Below are 19,725 nucleotides of genomic sequence, written 5' to 3'. Positions count from 1 at the left end.
CTTCCTGGTCTGGGAAGATGTGGGATCTTCCCGGACCAGGGATCGAACCTGTGTCCCCTGCATTGGCAGGCGGATTCTTAATCACTGTGCCACCAGGGAAGTCCTGGTTAACTATTTTAAATATAGCAGTGTGTACATGTCAATTCCAAACTCCCCACCTATTCCCCGCTTCCCCCCTGGTAACCATAAGTTCACTCTTTATGTCTGTGAGTCTGTTTCTGTTTTATAAATAAGTTCATTTGTATCATTTTTTAAAGATTCTCTATGAAAGGGATATCATACGATGCCTTGGTCTTTCTCTGTCGATCTTTTCCACAATATTTGCCTGGAACTCCACAATATAAAGATGTGCAGCCTTATTCCCAGGCCTATCCTATGCCAGCTTGCTGTGGGGTTGTACTGAGGTAGGAGGTAGATGGACCCCTGGGCTGGACTGCTGGTGTTTGTTCAGCGGAGTAAAATTGAAGCTTTCTTTTCCCCAGACACTCCAAAGACAAAGCTGGTGGCAGAAGCTGAGCTCTGCTGGAGTAAAGAGGTGAGATGACCACTCTTGAGGTCAAGGAGAACTTCCCTGTCTGCACATGCGCAGGAAGGTTCCTTGGGGAAGGGAAAAAGGGAAGAGGCACCACCCCATAGTAAGTGTGGACATATCCCTACAGGCCTCTGCGGTGGAATCCACCTTAGCAAAAAGTTGCACACGCATGTTGGGGAGGGTCTTAGAACAGGTCAGATGTGGGAAAAGAAATGAGATAATTGGCCAAAGGTAAACAAAGACCTGGAAGGACTGTCCTACATAAGTGATTTAAATCACCTCTCATTAGAGAGGGCGCCCAAAGTCCTTCTCTCCAGGTGTGTATTTCTGCCTTGCTTCTGTATTAAATAAACAAACCTCCTCTGTGTGCTCTCCCACTTATTGTGCTGTGTCTCTAATAATAAATTTTGTACCTGTTTTTGCAGTTTTTGCCTCCATGAAACATTTTTGCTTTCAAATGGGGCAAGAGCCAGGGAACTTTGCTTCTAGCCTCTAGCCCCTGGTTGACTAGCAGCTAGGATTCCTGGTTTTCACCCAGGCTACCCAGGTTCAATTCCTGGGCAGGGAACTAAGATATCTCTTCAAGACCGCTTACTGCTGTCCCTCTGAGATCAGTACCCAGGGGGGAAAGACAGAATTCATGCATAGTAAATGCTACTCACTGTGAAATGGCCACTGATAGGGGGTAGGGATGGGGGAAATGTTACTCATTGAAAGATACCGCGCTTGGTCCTATAGACACACTAGTGAACAAGGAAGGGATGGTCCCTGTCTCCAGAGAGCTTGCTGTTGAGTCGAGTTCTGTTCAGCTGCAGTGACCCCAGTCTCTGAGAAGGACACTGTGGCCGAGCTGCACAAGCAGCCCAGGACACCCTGGTTCTGGTGTCACCTCACCATTAGCCCTCTGGTCTCAATTTCCCCTCTGAAAAAGAGGGATCTGGCTAGATGACCTTCAAGGTCTGTTCCAGTTCTAGCGGTTCATCTCCCAATCATATAGTGAACATCAACCTTATGTCCCACTATGTGCTGGGAATTCAAAGATGAATAAGACATTGGGTTCCTCCTTCGTGGAACTCACAAACTAATGGGGGAGGCAGGCATCCAAAGAGACAATGATGCAGTGTTGCAAGTACCACCATAGAGGTGTAGACCCACACATCTAAGAGTCTATGTCACCATCCTAGAGAAAATCTGCAAAATTTCCAACCTCTGAGCCTTTTTCCCCCGGTTTCATTGAGATATAATTGACATACAGCACTGTGTAAATGTAAGGCATATAGCATAATGATTTGACTTACATATACTGTGAAATGACTACCACAATAAGTTTAGTTAACATCCATCATTTCATATAGATACAAAAGAAGAAGAAAAATGTGTTTTTCTCATCTGTGATGAGAACTCTTAGGATTTACTTTCCTAACTTTCAAATATAGCATATACCAGTTAACTGCAGTCATCATGCTGTACCTTACATCCCTAGTGCTTAATCATCTTATAAACTGGAAGTGTGTACCTTCTGATCACCTTCTTCAAATTCCCTCGCCCCCTCTGATAACCAAAAATCTGATCTCTTTTTTATGAGTCTGTTTTGTTATTCTTATTATTTTATTTTTAGATTCCACACATGAGTGAGATCATACAGCATTTGTCTTTGCCTGACTTATTTCACTTAGCACAATGCCATGTTGTCACAAATGGCAGGATTTCCTTCTTTTTTATGTCTGAAATATATATATCACAAGCGCTTTAGCCATTCATCTGTCAGTGGACACTTAGGTTGTTTCCCTGTCTTTGCTATTGTAAAAAAACAAGCTGCTACGAACATGGGGGTGCAGGTCATCACTTCAACATAGTGTTTTTATTTCCTTTGGATATATACCCAGCAGTGGAATTTCTGAATCACATGGAAGTTCTATTTTTAACTTTTTGAAGAACCTCCATACTGTTTTTCACAGGGGGCTGTACCAATTTACAATCCCACCAACAGTTCACAAGGAATCCCTTTTCTCCACATCCTCACTAGCATCTGCTATCTCATCCCCATTCTAACAGGAGTAAGGTGATAACTCATCCCTCTCCTACAAATATGTGGTAGATTGATGGCATTCATGGTACCCATTAATGGTCTCCCTGTATCCACACCCTTTGCCCTGTAACTCTGTAGTCCCTCCCACCGTGACCCTGGGCTTGGCCATGTGACTCACTTCGGCCAATAATAGGACACTAATAGAGCTGATGCAAACCAAAGCTTGAAAAAGTGCTTGTGTATTTCCACTTCCTCTCTTGCTTCTCTATGACACCATGAGAACAAGTCTAGATTAGTCTTTGGAGAATGAGATGGCCCATCCCAGCTGAGGCCATCCTAGATTAGCTTACGGTCTGCTGCCTGCCAGACACCTGAATGAGCCCCAGCTAAGACCAGAAGAACACCCCCTTCTCCCTATAAGTCCAGGCAAGATCAGTGGAACCACCAGATGACCCATGGACTCATGAGAAAGATAAATCGTAGTTGTCCTGAGTCGCTAATATCATGGCAATGGAGAACTAATGAGGATAGGGCCAACCAGCTCCCCAGATTCGAGTGAGAGGCCAGAGCCCATACGTAAGGCAGCTGTTGTGAAGTCCTCGGCTTCTCCTGCTGCAGCCTCGGGAGTGGAGTGAAGCGAGGACAGGGCTCCTCCTCTGGCTTCTGGTTCAGCAACCCCGTGACAGCATCACTATTTACACAGCGAGTAAAATGTCCCATCTTTCCCTCTGACTAACAAGGAGTTTGCCACAGAAAGCATCTGTAGATAAATTATACGTGAGACATGGTTTCTGAACTATGCAAGTTTTATTCCAGGAGATTTTTACTTTTCTTCAAACATTCCCTCTAGGGGTGAACCATCCCACCAAGAAATTAAATAGAATTAGAAAAGAGCCTTAAAGGAATCCACTTGGCCCCATGATGGTGAGCCAAGCATATTATAGGGTCCCAGAAGCCCTCTGTAGCTTTGGTATTTGTATCTTCCCTCTAAAATAGCTGAGCAATATTGCTGTAGTAGTGGTCCTTAAGGAGCATGTTTGAAAGCGAACCAACAATTTCCCCTTTCATGTGGTGATTGAAAATGTGGACTCTGTTCAAACAGACTTGCCTTCAAATCCCAGCTCTACCAGCTTATGAAATATGACACATCTTTTAAGTGGGGCTATTAATCATGACTACTTCATAGAAATGTTGTGAGGATTAAAAGAGTTAATCCTTTCAAAGGCATACAGTAGTCACTCAGGAAAAGTAAGCAGCATTGTCACGCCTTAGCAATTCCCCAAGCCACAGAGAATTCTGATCTGGAAAACTTCTGAGTCAAGGATGGCCTCTCAAAGGCATTCCACACAACTGCCTCTGACTTTTTGTGTCCCTTTTCCCTGTATTATGTCTCTCCATGAAAATAGACCATTCCCTCCAGAGCCCTGCAGGAAGAACTGCGTTAACGGCTAAAAAGACCGGAAATCAAGCCAATCCCTTGTGGCAGGGAGTGCCAATAATTAGAGAAAAGGCACCGTCGTCACCATTCTCCCAAGCAGTTAATGCACAACAAATTGTGTGCTCCAAAGTGACATGAGTCTTTCTCTAGGTTCTGGTACATAAATGTATTTAGTAGCTTCCTCCTAGGTCAAAGAAATTGGAACAGACTTTGAAACTGTCTATTTTATAAATTTGTAGAGTCAGCAAATGGCTGATCTCTGGCACAGAATAAAATCTCTTTAAAAAAAAAAAGAAGATTTTCCCCCTTATAAAAGTGGCAGATGCTTATAGTATCAGTTAGCTATTGCCATAATAATGCTGCATAACAAATCACTCCAAAATTCGGTTCCCTAAAACAATAATCATTTATACTTGCTCATGCATCTAGAGGTTGACTAGGGGTCACCTGACCTAGTGTGCTTGGCTCTGAGCTACAGGTGGCCTCAGGTCTGTATCCCCTGCCTCTCATGTTCCTTGCACCAGAGGGCTGGCCTTGATGATGTCAGAAGTGCAAGAAAAGGAGCAGAAGCACCCAGTAACTCTTAAGGCCTCAGTACACACAAGCCCAGCCACATTCCAGTGGACACATCCCGTCACATGGCAGAGTCCTCCATCAGCAGGGAGGGGAAATGTACTCTGCTTCTCTCAGGAGGAACTGCAAAATCATATGCAAAGTTCATGGATACAGGCAGGGCCGGCTTCAGGGACATGTCACCCGTGCAGATGCACCTGGGTCCCACGCTCAGAAGGGTCCCACCTTTGGCTGAATCCTCTGCTTCGTAAAATCCCTAATAACTTTTCATCATGGAGCCCCACATTTTCATTTTTAACTGGGCCCTGCAAATTACATAGCCAGTCCTGGATACGGGGGAGGGTGAAGAATTGGGAACAATAATGCAATCTTCCTACTTAGCAAACTGACTTTACACTATAGAAGTGTCATATCCATTCCCCAGATGCCCCAGGCCCTGCTTTCAGAAGCACATCGCGGAATTTCTGCAGTGCAACCAGGTTCACACCATTCAGCTTCACCTCACAGCATGATGCCTCCCCTAAGACAGATGTGTGGTTCTGATAAGCGTGAAACGGGGAGGGGCATTGGTGGCCATCAGTGATTACACTCGTGGCCTTACCGCTGCCTTGTTCTCTCCAGAATTAAACTTGGAGCACCTGGCCCCCCCGCCCCCAGAGGGACTCAACACCGTCACCCTCACCCTCACCCCCAACCCACTCATCGTCCTCTTTCTTGTCCCACTGCGACTGCTCAATGAAGAGAGTGAAAATTACCCACACACTAGAGCTTTTTATATCCACCACTGTCAGAAAACCTGCAGTGAGACTGGACACACTCTCGGGGAAATCAGGGGGCGAAGTGGAGAATCACAGATTTGTCAAACCAAAGGGACATCCCAAACTATGCAACTAAGTCGCCCCTCTCAGGCGGGCTCCGTCTAACTCAAAACCATCGCAGACATCAGGCTGTCTAACTCCGCCTAAGGGAGGGGAACATTTCTTAGCCCCCAGGACGACCAACCTCAAGGTCAGAGGACAGCTGCTTATGAAGAAAGTTTCTCTTTAGTCTCATGCCAATCTGCGGCTCTCACTGAAGTTCACTTCCTCTAACCACTGCCTGAACTTGGAGACGCAACAGGAGGCCCCTAGACAGTGTCCTCCGGACAAGGACCTTTCGCGTGCCCGAGAGCAGCCATCTAACCAACGTCTGCTCTCCACGCTCTCCACGCTCCCAAACCCGCACCTGACAGCGACCCTCAGAGTGGCAGCATGCCCAGTGGGGAGCGCAAGGGGCAAGCGGCTGTCGCCACGGAAGAACGAATCTTGCGTGGACGCAAGAATCCTTGTGTGGACGCAAGAATCCTGCAGTTCAGACAATCACCCAGAGAACACATTCCCAGAGAGCACATTTTCTGATAATTACAGAGCTAAAGATGGATCCCCTTTGAAAATCCCTTCCTTTCTCCCGGGAAAGCTGAGGAGGCGGTTTAACAACAATCAGCTGCTGAGATGCATCACATTCTGGGGTGTTTAGGAGCCGAGCTCCAAGAAATTTCTTGGAAGGTACAGTTCCCAGAAGGTGGGGATGCTAACGAAGTCCATCAGCCCTCTCCACCGCCCCCAGCACGTGCTCACAGCTTGGGCATCTGAACTCAGAAGCCCATTCGAAATGAGCCAGGAGAGAGGAGGCCCAGGCCTTCCTGCCCCGTGACTCTGCTCAAACGTCAAATGACAGTTCCCCAGGAAAATGGGAGGAGGTGCTAAGGGGGCTGCCGCCAGCCGAGGATTACCTCAGCTTCCTTCAGCACCACGGGTGTGCTCGGGGATGTTACGGGAAGTTTTAGGTATCAGCTAAGTGTCATATAATAATAACAATAACATTTAGTACGTGCCGAGCATTGATGAGCCAGACGCACATGTATTATCTCATTTAATTCTCACAACTCCACGAGGAGGGTGCTGTACTTATCACCCCCACTTCAGAGTCACACTGAGGGTTACACAGATAATCAGGGCACAGGCAGGAGGCAGCAGAAGCCTGTATACATCACCACCACCCTCCACCACTCTTCCAGTGCAAGGAACCAGAACTGGCTTGAGAACTTATTTGTGAGGTTAAAATACAGACTACAAAGAGGGGAGGGGGCATAAACACAGAGGAAAGGAATGGGATGGAAACTGTAGGCTAGAGACCTTCTGTGTCGTAAGGAGTACAATAAAGAGTTAAATTTGATTTAAAAATACAAATATGATGTAAGGACTACATGTGGTAAATATAAGTTTTGTGCCATGTCATGGACACTGTTGAAATGAAGAAATGAAAAGACTATTATGGGACCTAATCAAACTTAAAAGCTTTTGCACAGCAAAGGAAACCATCAACAAAACAAAAAGACAACCTATGGAATGTGAGGAAATACGTGCAAAGGATGCAACTAACAGGGAGTTAATCTCCAAAATATACAAACAGCTCATACAACTCAATAACTACAACAACAAAAAAAACAATCAAAAAATGGGCAGAAGACCTAAATAGACATTTCTCCAAAGAAGACATACAAATGGCCAATAGGCACATGAAAACACGCTCAGTGTCACTGGAGAAACGCAAATCAAAACTACAACGAGGTATTATTACCTCACACCTGTCAGAATGGCCATCATCAAAAAGTCTACAAAAAATAAATGCTGGAGAGGGTGTGGAGAAAAGGGAACCCTCCTGCACTATTGGTGGGAATGTAAATTGGTGCAGCCACTATGCAGAACAGTATGGAGGTTCCTTAAAACACTAAAAATAGAGCTACCATATGATCCAGCAATCCCAGTCCTGGGCATATACCCGGACAAAACTATAATTCCACAAGATACATGCACCCCAATGTTAGTTGCAGCACTATTTACAGTAGCCAAGACACGAAAGCAACCCAAATATCCATCAACAGATGAACGGATAAAGAAGATGTGGTGCATATATACAATGGAATATGACTCAGCCATAAAACAGGAATGAAATACTGCCATTTGCAGCAACATGGATGGACCTGGAGAATATTATGCTTAGTTGAGTAAGTCAGACAGAGAAAGAAACACTAAATGAAATCACTTCTATGTGGAGTCTAAAAAATAAGACAAATGAATCTATATACAAAACAGAAGAAACAGACTCACAGACACAGAAAATAGATGTCTGGTTTCCAAAGGGGAGAGGGAGGAGGGGAAGGACAAATGAGGACCATGGGATTAGCAGATACAAACTCCTTTACACAAAATAGGTTAAGTAACAGGATTTACCGTGTAGCACAGGACAGTAAAGTGGGACCTCGGCAGAGGCAGCCACAGGCCATTGCCTGCTGTCTGGCTAGAGTCAGTGGTCAAGCAACACAGAAAAACGAGCAAAGCTCAAATGTGATGGATGTAGGTTATTGCCCTGCCAGAGAATTCAGGATGGTACATTCAAAATGGGGAAAAAAGGGCAATTTGCAGTGTGAAAGACACTTGGGCGTCAGTCTTAAAGAACAAACTAGAGTCTAGGGAAGTGACAGCTGGAGCAGGTTATTGGTGTCCGAGACATTATCTGGGAAAATAATTTACAAATTGATGAAGTTCCCTTAATACCAAATGTCATGTGCTATCTTCTTAATCTTGTTTTATTCCTCGGATCACTGGTACTTTCATTATCTGAGCTTACTTCCCCACTGTGACAAAGATGTGGAACTATGACATACTGAGTCTCTTGGAAAACATTAAAGGACAAGTAATTAGCTAGAAAAATCATTGACTTCTTGATGAAGCTCTCTCCCAAGGAAAGGTATCATTAATTGAAATGTAGAAAAGATTTCAAATGCTTGCAAAATTGTTTCCCTTCCATCAATTTCTGGCATGGCATTTGGTCTCTCTCCTATTCACATAGGCTCAAAAACTTCTTTTTGGTTGACAGGTGGCTTTCCTATGGCCTGTAGCGCATCTGCTCTGAACAGAGATCGGGGATGTCCTTTGGTTCAAGGCAATGGATACTGTTAGTTTTACATGCAAGTTGCTGTTCTCCACACTTTGCTGCAAATAAAGTACTCCCTTTCCTTACCGGAGCGTGGCACACTGGTCTCTCTGCCACAGAGGTACCCCAGCTACGTCACAGAGTCCTGCTAAATACTCAACTTGAGCTGCACATGCACACGTGAATATGCATGCACACGTGTGCTTCCTGAATGCATTGAGGGCAGCTGTGACCTACTGCCCAGCCATTCAGAGCAACTCTAAATGCTTGGTTCCCGCTTTAATAACATCTCCCTTCCCACCCCTCCGACACTCCTCATGATGCTGTCAGTCAAACTGCAAAGCTGAGTGGCAGGTTGAAACCTCAAAGGAAACCCAACAACCAGTTAAAAACTTGGCTGAGCCAAGGTGGGAGCGTTTCTGAGCCCCGCATCAGACAGGAACAAAGGCTGTGAGGCAACATCAGCTGTAAATGCCACCCATCATCATGCAAAGGTAAAGAACCTCTAAATCCAACCAGAGGGCACTTGCAAATATCCAGTGCTGTCCTGACACTGATTGATGGCCTTCCCTTTTAATTAGCTCCTCCTGTCTCTGGAGGTGTCCAAAGAAGTGATCACGTGCTCCCACCTCCTCCTCCCCCGCCATCATTTGCCTCTGTGGGGAGACAGGACCGAAGCAGGCACTGAGCCTCACCAGCCCCTCCCACTGTGTGACCACCGTGACCACGTGACCATCCAAATTCTGTCACCGGGTGCTTGCACTGACCTTTCGTAGAAGGAAGCAGATGCGCTCGATGTTCCTCAGCCGTTCCCTCTATCAGGATGCATGGGAAAGAAAAGAGAGGGGAGGTTAGATTTTCTGCTGAAAGAACATGAGAAGCCCCACATTCAGCCCCTAGTAGAGGAGGCAGAACCCACCACAGATCCCTCCCAGTCATGACCTCCATGCTCTCACTCAAGTGGCTTTCCCTAACAAGAGTTTCTGCTCATACAACTCAACAGCAAAACACCAAATGATCCAATTAAAAATGGGCAGAGGAAAATAGACATTCTTCCAAAGAAGACATACAGATGGCCCCCAGGTACCTGAAAAGGTGCTCGATATCACTAATCCCCAGGGAAATGCAAATTAAACCCACAGTGAGATATCACCTCACACCTGTCAGAATGACTAGCCTCAAAAAGCAAAGAGGTAACAAGTGCTGATGAGGCTGTGGGAAAAAAGGGAACCCTGGTGCACTGTTGGTGGGAATGTGAATTGACACAGCCACTGTGGAAAACAGTATGGAGGTTCCTCAAAAAGTTAAAAATAGAAGTACCACATGATCCATCATTCCACTTCCGGATATAGCCAAAGGAAACAAAATCACTATGTTGAAGAGATATCTACACCCACATGTTCATAACAGCAGTTTTTACAATAGCCAAGGCATGGAAACAACCTAAGTGTCCACTGACAAATGAATGGATAAAGCAGTTGTGGTATACACATATATAATGGAATATTATTCAGCCATAAGAAAGAAGTAAATCTTGCCTTTTGCAACAACATGGATGGACCTCAAGGGCACTGTGTTAAGTGAAATAAGTCAGAGAAAGACAAATACTGTATGATCTCACTTACATGTGGAATCTAAAAACAAAACAAAACAAGAACAACAAAACCAACTCATATCTGTGGTAATCAGAGCTGGAGAGGGAATTGGATAAAGGCGATCAAAAGGTACAATCTTCCAGTCATAAGATGTAATTCCTGGGGATGTAATGTACAACGTGATGACTATAGCTAACACTGCTGTGTGGCATATTTGAAGGCTGCTAAGTGAATAAATCCCAAAATTTTCATCACTTTTTTTCTTTTTTCTTTTGTATCTGTATGAAATGATGGATGTTAACCAATTAAGCAATTAAGCAATATATGTAAGTCAAGTCATTATGCTATACAGCTTAAACTAAATACACTGCTATATGTCAGTTATATTTCAATAAAATTGAAAGGAAAAAAAGAGCTTTGAGTTTTTCTCCATCTACCTTGTCATAGTTATTTGCTCTTAACTGAACTTTCCCAGCACACAGCATGGGCTCAGCTTCCCTCTCAGCCCAGCACAGGTTTCTGTACTTTTTCCTGCACCCTCTGTGTCCCTATAAGACAGTCAAACCACAGAACGGGCACCACATGCTCATGAATCCAAAGGCTGCGGTCGGGTCCCCGGGGAGGGCTTCCCATTCAAGCCGCGAAGAGCACGTGTGCCTGATTAGTGTGTGAGGTGGGGAAGTTCTCTGCCCATTGGTTTTATTTTTCTAAAGTGGCTGTATTTAGAGGAAGCAATCTTCCCACTCAATTAGACACCAGCAGTGCCCCCGGGCTAAGACTTTTCAAGATGCCCAAGTCTATCTCCAGAGTCTGGCTCGCTGCCAAAGGAAGACGCTCCGGGGCTGCACAGGTGATGATGCTCGCCTAACACACTAAGCGCCGCCTCCCCTTTCCCGCAGAGACTTCTGCGATTTCTGAAGCCACTCTGAACACAGCTGTGGCATCTCCCAGTGCGTCATTACTGAGGCAATTTGGTTGCGGTCGATGTGATCATAATGAGATTCCTTGTGGATCAGGAGAAGACAGGTGGCTGGGATACTTCAATTTCCCTAATTAAATCATAAATATAGTGATTCCTGTGCACCCTTTAAGCCCAGAGGAAAGAGCCCACATCAGGACAAATTAGCATCCACATGGCTAGGAAGACAGACCACATCCTCCTCACACACGTGTGTGTGCATGCGTGCACACACAAGCACAAACAGAGCTGGGCACTGAGGCTGCCTAAATGGAGAATAGTGGGAAAAGGTGTGAGATAACAGGCATGTAAGAGGGAGGTTCAGGACACACGCTAGCTCCTTCCCCAGCAAGTCAGATCCTCTAAAGGACATTTCTCATTACTTTACAATGATATTAAATGCCCAGCTGGCAAAAGGAAGGGGAAAGGGTTAACATGAGAAACTAGGAGTTAAAACAAACATTCCTCCTCTTCCTACCACATGGAAGAGGGGTCTACCCAGAGGGTCTGACAATATTTGGAGCTTAAATCCAAAGAACCAGTGGGCCTCATGCACATTGATTTAGAAATGCGTCACACCGGGCTTCCCCGGTGGTGCAGTGGTTGAGAAACTGCCTGCTAATGCAGGGGACACGGGTTCGAGCCCCGGTCTGGGAGGATCCCACATGCCGCGGAGCAGCTGGGCCCGTGAGCCACAACTACTGAGCCTGTGCGCGTCTGGAGCCTGTGCTCCGCAACAAGAGAGGCCGCGATAGTGAGAGGCCCGTGCACCGCGATGAAGAGTGGCCCCTGCTTGCCACAACTAGAGAAAGCCCTCGCACAGAAATGAAGACCCAACACAGCAAAAATAAATAAATTAATTAATAAACTCCTACCCCCAACATCTTCTTTAAAAAAAAAAAAGCATCACACCAATCAGCAATTGTTTATAACACAAGTCCACCCAGGGCTGGAGTTACCGAGCAGTGAAGCAGCTTTGTCAAGCCACCTGAGCCTGAGATGCTGCTTCAGAGGATCTACAGGGGCCCAAAGAGCTTAAAGATGAGTTAAATGGGGCTTCCAAAGCGTTTAAGTTCCTGCCAGGGAGGAACATCATAAAAACTGGGGGAAATGTGTCTAATACACTTCCATTTAGGGTTTCTATGGATTTTTTAAAAAATCTCAGACAAGGGGCTTCCCTGGTGGCGCAGTGGTTGAGAGTCCGCCTGCCGATGCAGGGGACACAGGTTCATGCCCCGGTCCGGGAAGATCCCACATGCCGCAGAGCGGCTGGGCCCGTGAGCCATGGCCGCTGGGCCTGCACGTCCGGAGGCTGTGCTCCGCAACGGGAGAGGCCACGGCAGTGAGAGGCCCACGTACCGCAAAAAAAAAAAAAAAAAAAAAAAAAAAAAAAAAAAAGAAATCTCAGACAAGAGTCCTTTACTTAAGGGCTTGAGTCTATCCATGAGATGTCTGGCCTTTGGGACCCAGACTCCTTAATTAATTCATTAACTAATTAAAAGTGTGGCTTTATTTTTTTTAATTTTTATTGGAGTATAGTTGATTTACAAAGTTGTGTTAGTTTTGGGTGTACAGTAAAGTGAATCAGTTATACATATACAGATATACACTCTTTGTAAGATTCTTTTCCCATATAGGTCATTACAGAGTACTGAGTAGAGTTCCCTATACTATACAGGAGGTCCTTATTAGTTACCTATTTTATATATAGTGGTGTGTATATGTCAATCCCAATCTCCCAATTCATCCCCCACTTCCCCTGATAACCATAAGTTTGTTTCCTACATCTGTGAAGAAGTGTGGCTTTAATAATAGGAATAAAGAGTTGAGATCCAGCTTCTCTGCTATGCAACCTCACCCTTCAGTCATTCATTCTTTCATCAACAAATAGTTATTTGAGCGCCTACCGTGTGCAGTTTCTGTCCTTGCACTGACCTTGCACAGAAGCTCCCAGTGGGACATACACGGGTCCTAATTTCCTTTGCTCTGCCCGAACTAAGGAACCTGCCAAGGTGAGATGGAAACGGGCTCCACAAACCCGTCTCATGGTTTGGCCAACCTCCTGCACCCCAGTGTTGAATTCGCATGATGGAATTGAGGGGCAGGGCACTATTTCTTCACTAGTATTTACCCTGAGATCACACAAGAAACTCTGGGTGTTCTAAGTGAGCCGCTTTCTAACTTGAGCCCAAGCCACCAGGAGGAAGGGAAGCAGGCTCCTGACTCCCTGGCATTCCAAACAGAAGCACCCTCTTGGACTAGGGCAGCTCTGTGCACCCAGTCGATGCTGACGAGCCAAGTGTGGGACGCTGGGGCCAAACACAAAAGCATCCAGAAAGAAAGGAGACCCAAGGTGCAACGCGTTCAGGCCTACAGGAGCCAAGTTATCACTGGTGGTGGTGAGGCTGGCAGTTGGAAACAAAATGGATTTGAATAATGACAAGTTTCATAAGATATAGTAAGTTTTCAGGTGGATCTTAGGGATTCTTCCAACTTGTCACAAAATTCCGCTTCACACAGTTGACTTGGAGAGGGTTAGGCTCTCTTTCATAGAATCAAAGAATTTGATGCCAAAGGGATTATAAAATCAGGCTCTTAAAGGCACAATGTAGAGTAGGTGGTAAGAACACAGGCAGACTTGGGCTCCAATCCTGACTTCACTGCTCATGAGCTTTGAGTCCCTGGATAAGAGTCTATAAACTGGGTAAATAATGCCTGTCTAGCAGAGCTGTGAGGATTATAGGTTACATATATATAGGTCCTAGCATGTAGTAAAAACGCAAAAAAGCAACTCCAATAATAACCCTGTACTTTAGAGAGGGTGACACCAAAGCCTGCTCCCCTGGTCTTCTGGTACCTCCCTAAGAGCACAGCCCTCTTCAGGGGGCCTGCAGTTAAGGAGAACAGACCTCTCGTCCCTGTCACTAAAGAATGATGTCATGAGCCTTCCAGGTTAATATTCATACTAATATATATTTTTCATATATATATATATATATATATATATATTCACACTAGAAAATTCCGGTGTTCTCTCTAAAACTTTTGACTGAAACTATCAAACTATCAACAACTATTCAAACAAAAGCGTGCCTTGGCGCTGGAAACCAGGGCCTGGAAGGAAGTTCAACTCAATGCAGGCCCAGCGAGCTTAGGCTGAGAGACGGACTCGCGTGAACCGTGAGCTCCATCCTTTGGGCCCAGTGGTCCTGGTCTGGAAAGTGTCTGGAAAAGGCTCTGTCCACAGGCGGGCTGGTGCCTGGCTCTGGGATGTGGGCTGCACTGAGCAGAGGGGCGGACAGCCAACACCCACCCCCATTCAACAGACGTGAGGTCTCCCTCCTCTCCCCGCGTCGAGGCCTCTCTCTGCATCCATTCTAGGGCACGTGGGAGGGCAGCAGGCACGGCCCGACAAGCCAGATGGCGCAGCAGAACTCTGGGAAGAGCAGGTGCTGGGGCAGGAGGTCTCTCACATGCTGAACCCGGACCGGACAACCAGACGGCATCGGGTTCCCCAGGGGGAGGCAAGCTGACCTCAGGCCTGCAGAGCCTCCCGAGATGAATGCTTCCCGGGTGAAGGATATGGGGTGAGTAGCTGCATACAACAACCCCCCTGCAAGCCTCCCTCAGAGAAACCTGGCCAAGTGCAGAGCAGGGACAGCCATGGTGATGCTCCTACACCTGCCAACATGGTGGCCAGCCTGAGCCTCTCTCCTTGTTCAAGGGGGCGTAGCCAAAACCCACTAACATGGGGCCTTGAGGACTCCGCAGCCACAGCACACAGACCTGTCCCACCCGGGTGGTGGGACTGCTATACTCGACTTTGCATGATAAATGGAGACCTCAGCTGCCCCGAGCCAGGCATGGAGGTGCAGCCCGGGCCGAGCCTGCGCTTCACTCATCCTACTCATGGAGACCTCGCCCTCCTTCACAGGCCCCGGGTGGCCTGGGGTGACACCACCCTTCCGGCCACCAGCACCCACCACATACCGCATGAACAGGGTTGCACTGGTCGATGGGGTTCTTAAAATCCGTCCTTAACTCATCAAAGGCAATTATCTGAAACAGAAAACACAGAATCAAGATGTTAGTGTCAATGCACCACATCAAAAGCTTCCTCTGATTTGGTCCAAAATAACTCAGGAGGCGGGTGAAGTGTATCAATGACACAAGACTGGCCAGGGGTCAATCACTGTCAAAGCTGGTAATGGGCACCTGGGGTTGATTGTACTCTCCTGTCTATGTCTGTGTATGCTTAAAAAATCCCCAAAAGAGGGCTTCCCTGGTGGCGCAATGGTTGAGAGTCCGCCTGCCGATGCAGGGGACACAGGTTCGTGCCCTGGTCCGGGAAGATCCCACATGCCGCGGAGCGGCTGGGCCCGTGAGCCATGGCCTCAGAGCCTGCGCGTCCGGAGCCTGTGCTCCGTAACGGGAGAGGCCACAACAGTGAGAGGCCCGTGTAAAAAAAAAAAAAAAAAAAATCCCCAAAAGAGGGAACGGGAGGGATGTTGTTTGAGGGTAGATACTTAAAACTAACAGATAAATAAGTCCTGGAGACCTAACACAGTACAGTGATTATGGACAACAAAATTGTATTATAAACATTAAACTTGCTAAGAGACTAGATCTTAATTGTTCCCAGTACTTGAAGAAATGATAACTATGTGATGGGATAGAGGTGTTAGCTAACGTTACAGTGGCAACCGTACTGCAACATCAATGTAGCAAATCTCTATGCTGTACACCTTAAATGTACTCAATACTGTATGTCAAATATATCTCAATTTTTTAAATCCCCCAAATAAAGTTTTTTAAGTTTCCTGTGCTTCACAAAAATGTAGAGTAACTCTGTTTCGATGAGAGTAGTTTGGAGTTTGGATAAAGGCATACAAATATTTAAAACTTCAAACCAGCACTTCCCATTTTCTCCTTCAGGAAAAAGCTGTTTACTTTTTATTCTTGTTTATTCTGGCAGAGATGCTGATTAGAAGTTAAATGGACAGAAGTCAGGCAAATAGGAGAAGAGAAAAATCAAGAAAGCAGAGTTGACAGGAATAGAAACAACCCGATCTCTAGCCGCCCACAGCCGGACGATCAGCTCCTGGACAGTCAAGGCGCCACACCTCGGTCCATCGCACTTGGGTTCTCAAGGTCATTCTGGACAGAGACTCAGAGGTCCCCAGAGAGCAATGGTTTCCCCCTTTGTCTGGAGGGGAGAATGTTGGAAGTGACCTTCTCTGGTCACAGAACGAGGCGTGACCCAGGCCCAGAAAGAACTAACTAGAGGTGAAGCTTCCTAACCCCGGCCATCTTGTCCCCCAGGTGTCCCCAGGGAGACTCAGGGACAGAACAAGGTGGTATTCAGACAGGAGAGTGTCCTCTCTTAGGGTGTGGATGTCTTAGGTCCTCTCCTGGGCTGCACACAAATGGACAAACCAACTCCCCCAGGAAGGCACATCCCAGGGGTCCCTGAACACTTGGCAGAATTGCTGAAGCAATGAAGCTGCCACCCCACCCTCAACAGTCCCTGTTCCTGCAGCATGGAGGTGAAAGTAAGTACCAAGTGAGGGAAAACAACACGCTTCCCTCGAAAAAGCAAGTATGCTTTTAGAGCAATCACATGGCATTCTGATTTCAATACTCCTGCGGAATTAGGGGGAAATTCTAGTACACGTTGTATTAAATAGACACATTTCTATATCATCCCTCGCCAGATAGTTCATTATCCAGCCTATACCTGAACGCTGTAGTAACAAGAAACTCACCACTTACTGAAGATGCTCCTTCCGTCCCTGGCTACCTCTACTTAATCAACATCTTCCTTTACTGAACTTACATATAACTCCCTAAGGTTTCCACCCACACGCTAAGCCAGGGTCAGCAAACTACAGCCTGCAGGCCAAATCTAGCCTGCCACCCATTTCTGTACAACCTGTGAGCTAACAATGGTTTTTACACCTTTAATATAGTAGAAAAAAATCAAAAGAAGAATACTAGTTTGTGGCATGTAAAAACTATATCATATTCAAATTTCAGTTTCCATCAATAAAGTTTCATTGGAACGTAGACACAATGATTCTTTTATCTGTGGTCTATATTCTTACACTATGATGGCAGAGCTGAGTAGCTGCACAGATACCATATGGCCAGCAAAGCCCAAAATAGTTAGTATCTCCCTCTTTACAAAAAAAAAATTTGCCAACCCCTATTCTATTCTTTTATTTCTCCTCTAGAGTGGCAGTGTCCAATATGGTAGCCACATTTGGCTATTTTAATTAGTTAAAATTAAATGTAAAATTCAGTTACTACACTTTAATTGCTCAAAATCACATCTGTCTAGTAGCTATTAAACAGCACAGATGTAAAACATTCCCATCATCACAGAAAGTTCTATTGTGTACAGCACTGCTTTAGAGGCACAGAGAATCGTTGAATCACTCTTCCACAAGAAACCCCTTTAAGTATTGCCAGCTATGGTGAATGCAGCCAAACTTCCTTCTTCAGGCGAAATCTCTCCAACCTTTACTTAGATTAACTGGCACTAAGTTACCTCATCATTCTGATTGCCCTTCACTGACATTACAGGTTGTAAATGTCTTTACTAAAACATGACTGTCGGAACTGAACACCATACTCAAGGTGAGGTCAGATGTCTCAGAGAGTAAACATCTCACTCCCCTCCTCTGTTCTGTAAACTATGCCTCTGTTAATGTAACCTGATGGCATTAGCCTACTGGTAGCCACATCACACTCCTGGTTTCATACTGAGCTTGCATTGCCTAAAAGCCCAGGTCTTCTTCATGTGCTTCAGTTTAACTAAGCCCACCTCATTCCAACATGTCCATTATTGGATTTGGGCACCTAAGAGCAGAAACTGACATTTATCCCTTTTAATTCCTCCCTATGGGTCTAATCTGTTGAGATATGATCTATCTCCCAACTACAAATCCTAATGAACATAATGTGTTCATTATCCACATTCGCCGTGATCTAAATACAAACAGAGCAGGACCAAGGGCAGAACCCAAAGCTCGCCACTCCTAGCTCCCAGGAGGCTGACATAAGCAACCTTTCGGCTCATTATTTACCTAATTATAAAGACAATTCATCATATTTTGATCCATTCAACTGAAAGTAAATCTCTGGATAGCATCAGAACCCCATAACTGTTGGTGCAGCATATATAAGCTCCCCAAAGAGGCCGGGAGCTCATGGACGGAAGGAGTCAAGCCCTACGTCGTGGCCATGACTGAAGACCCACTTGTGTAATTCCCACCTCCAGCCCTGACCTGGGCCCATGTCCCTGTCTAAGTGCCGGGACGTGGGTCTGGGCTGAAGGGAGCAAAGGCTGCCGGTGCTTAAAGCAGCAGGAGAGGAGCCATGGGGATTCCGAGTTGCTAAGTGCATCTGAGAGCGGGCAACCATTGCCCAACTTGGGTCCCGACTTGGAGGAGGGTGTGAAGAGAGGCAGGCCAGAGTGCAGCTTATGCCTTTGAGCTCCATGAGATAACGGGTACTTTGTGGCTGTTTTCTGATGATGGTGATGGCGATGTGCACAGTGAGGATAAAGGCTTTCAGCATCCCTACCCCCGGTAACTACTCACTAAATGATCCTTCCATTCACTTGACAAACATTCAGTGAGCATCTTTCACTCACAGGCACTGACGGCGCTAGCCCCTGCAGGTACAAAAATCAGAAAGATACTGTTCCTGTCCTCACCAAGTTCCTGGGCTAGAAAGGAAGAGAAGCATGTAGACAAATCATTCTGCTACAATGTGATACGCGCTATATAAACAAGACGACTATAATAATAGCTAACATTTAGGGCATGCTCATTATATCCCAGCACCTCCACAGTCAAAACACAGAACGGCTCCATCACCCCCCAAAATTCTCTCCTGTTGCTCCTTTGGAGCCAACCCTTCCCCCATCCCTAACCCTAACCTCACCCCCACCCCGGACCCGGACCCGGCAACCATGAACCTCTTCTCCATCCCTATAGTTTTGTCTTTTCCAGAAAGTCATGTAAGTGCCACCACGCCGTATCTTGGCTTTTGAGTCTGGTTTCATTCACTTAAGGTAACGCATGTAAGATTCAGCCACGTTGTTGCCTGTATCATCAGTTTGTTCCTTTCTGTTGCTGAGTAGTATTCCATTACAGAGATGAACCACAGTTTATTCATTCACCTGTTAAAGAACATGGGGGTTGTTTCCAGTTTTTTACAGTTATGAATAAAGCTGCTAGAGACATCTGCATAGCAGTTTTCATCTAAATGTAAGTTTTCAATTTTCTTGGGCAAAGAGGAAATGGATCGCTGGTTCATGTGGTAAGTGTATGTTTATAAAAGAAATGGAGAAACTCTTTCCCAAAGTGGCTGTACCATTCTGTATGCCCACCAGCAACATATGAGAGTTCCAGTCACTCCACTTCCTCACCAAAACTTAGTATTGTCAGTTTGGGTTTCTTTCATTTTAGCCATTTCAATGGGTGTGTAGAGGTATCTCATTATAATTTTAATTTGCATTTCTCCAATGACTAATTACGTTGAGCAACTTTTCATGGGCATAATGGCCATCTGTGTGTCTTCTTTGGTGAAGTGTGTGTTTAAATCATTTGCCTATTT

The 19,725-nt window shown here is 45.8% G+C and overlaps 1 protein-coding gene across 3 annotated transcripts in view; it reads right to left on the bottom strand.

Annotated features, from left to right (window-relative positions):
• Positions 1–19,725, bottom strand: part of CNIH3 (cornichon family AMPA receptor auxiliary protein 3) — a gene marked incomplete at both ends in the record, with an annotated part of 119,608 nt that overhangs the window by 56,125 nt on the left and 43,758 nt on the right. For 2 of the 3 annotated variants that reach the window (XM_082833783.1, XM_082833785.1), the window contains 2 exons: positions 9,315–9,362; positions 15,091–15,159. In XM_082833783.1, the coding sequence (XP_082689909.1) occupies positions 9,315–9,362; positions 15,091–15,159 (117 nt within the window). The remainder of the gene's footprint in view (positions 1–9,314; positions 9,363–15,090; positions 15,160–19,725) is intronic. The other variant, XM_082833784.1, reaches the window with a different exon arrangement.

This window comes from Leucopleurus acutus, assembly GCF_964270905.1.
Source record: "Leucopleurus acutus genome assembly, chromosome: 2".
NCBI classification, from domain to species: domain Eukaryota; kingdom Metazoa; phylum Chordata; class Mammalia; order Artiodactyla; family Delphinidae; genus Leucopleurus; species Leucopleurus acutus.
This window is presented reverse-complemented; position numbering and strand designations above follow the sequence as displayed.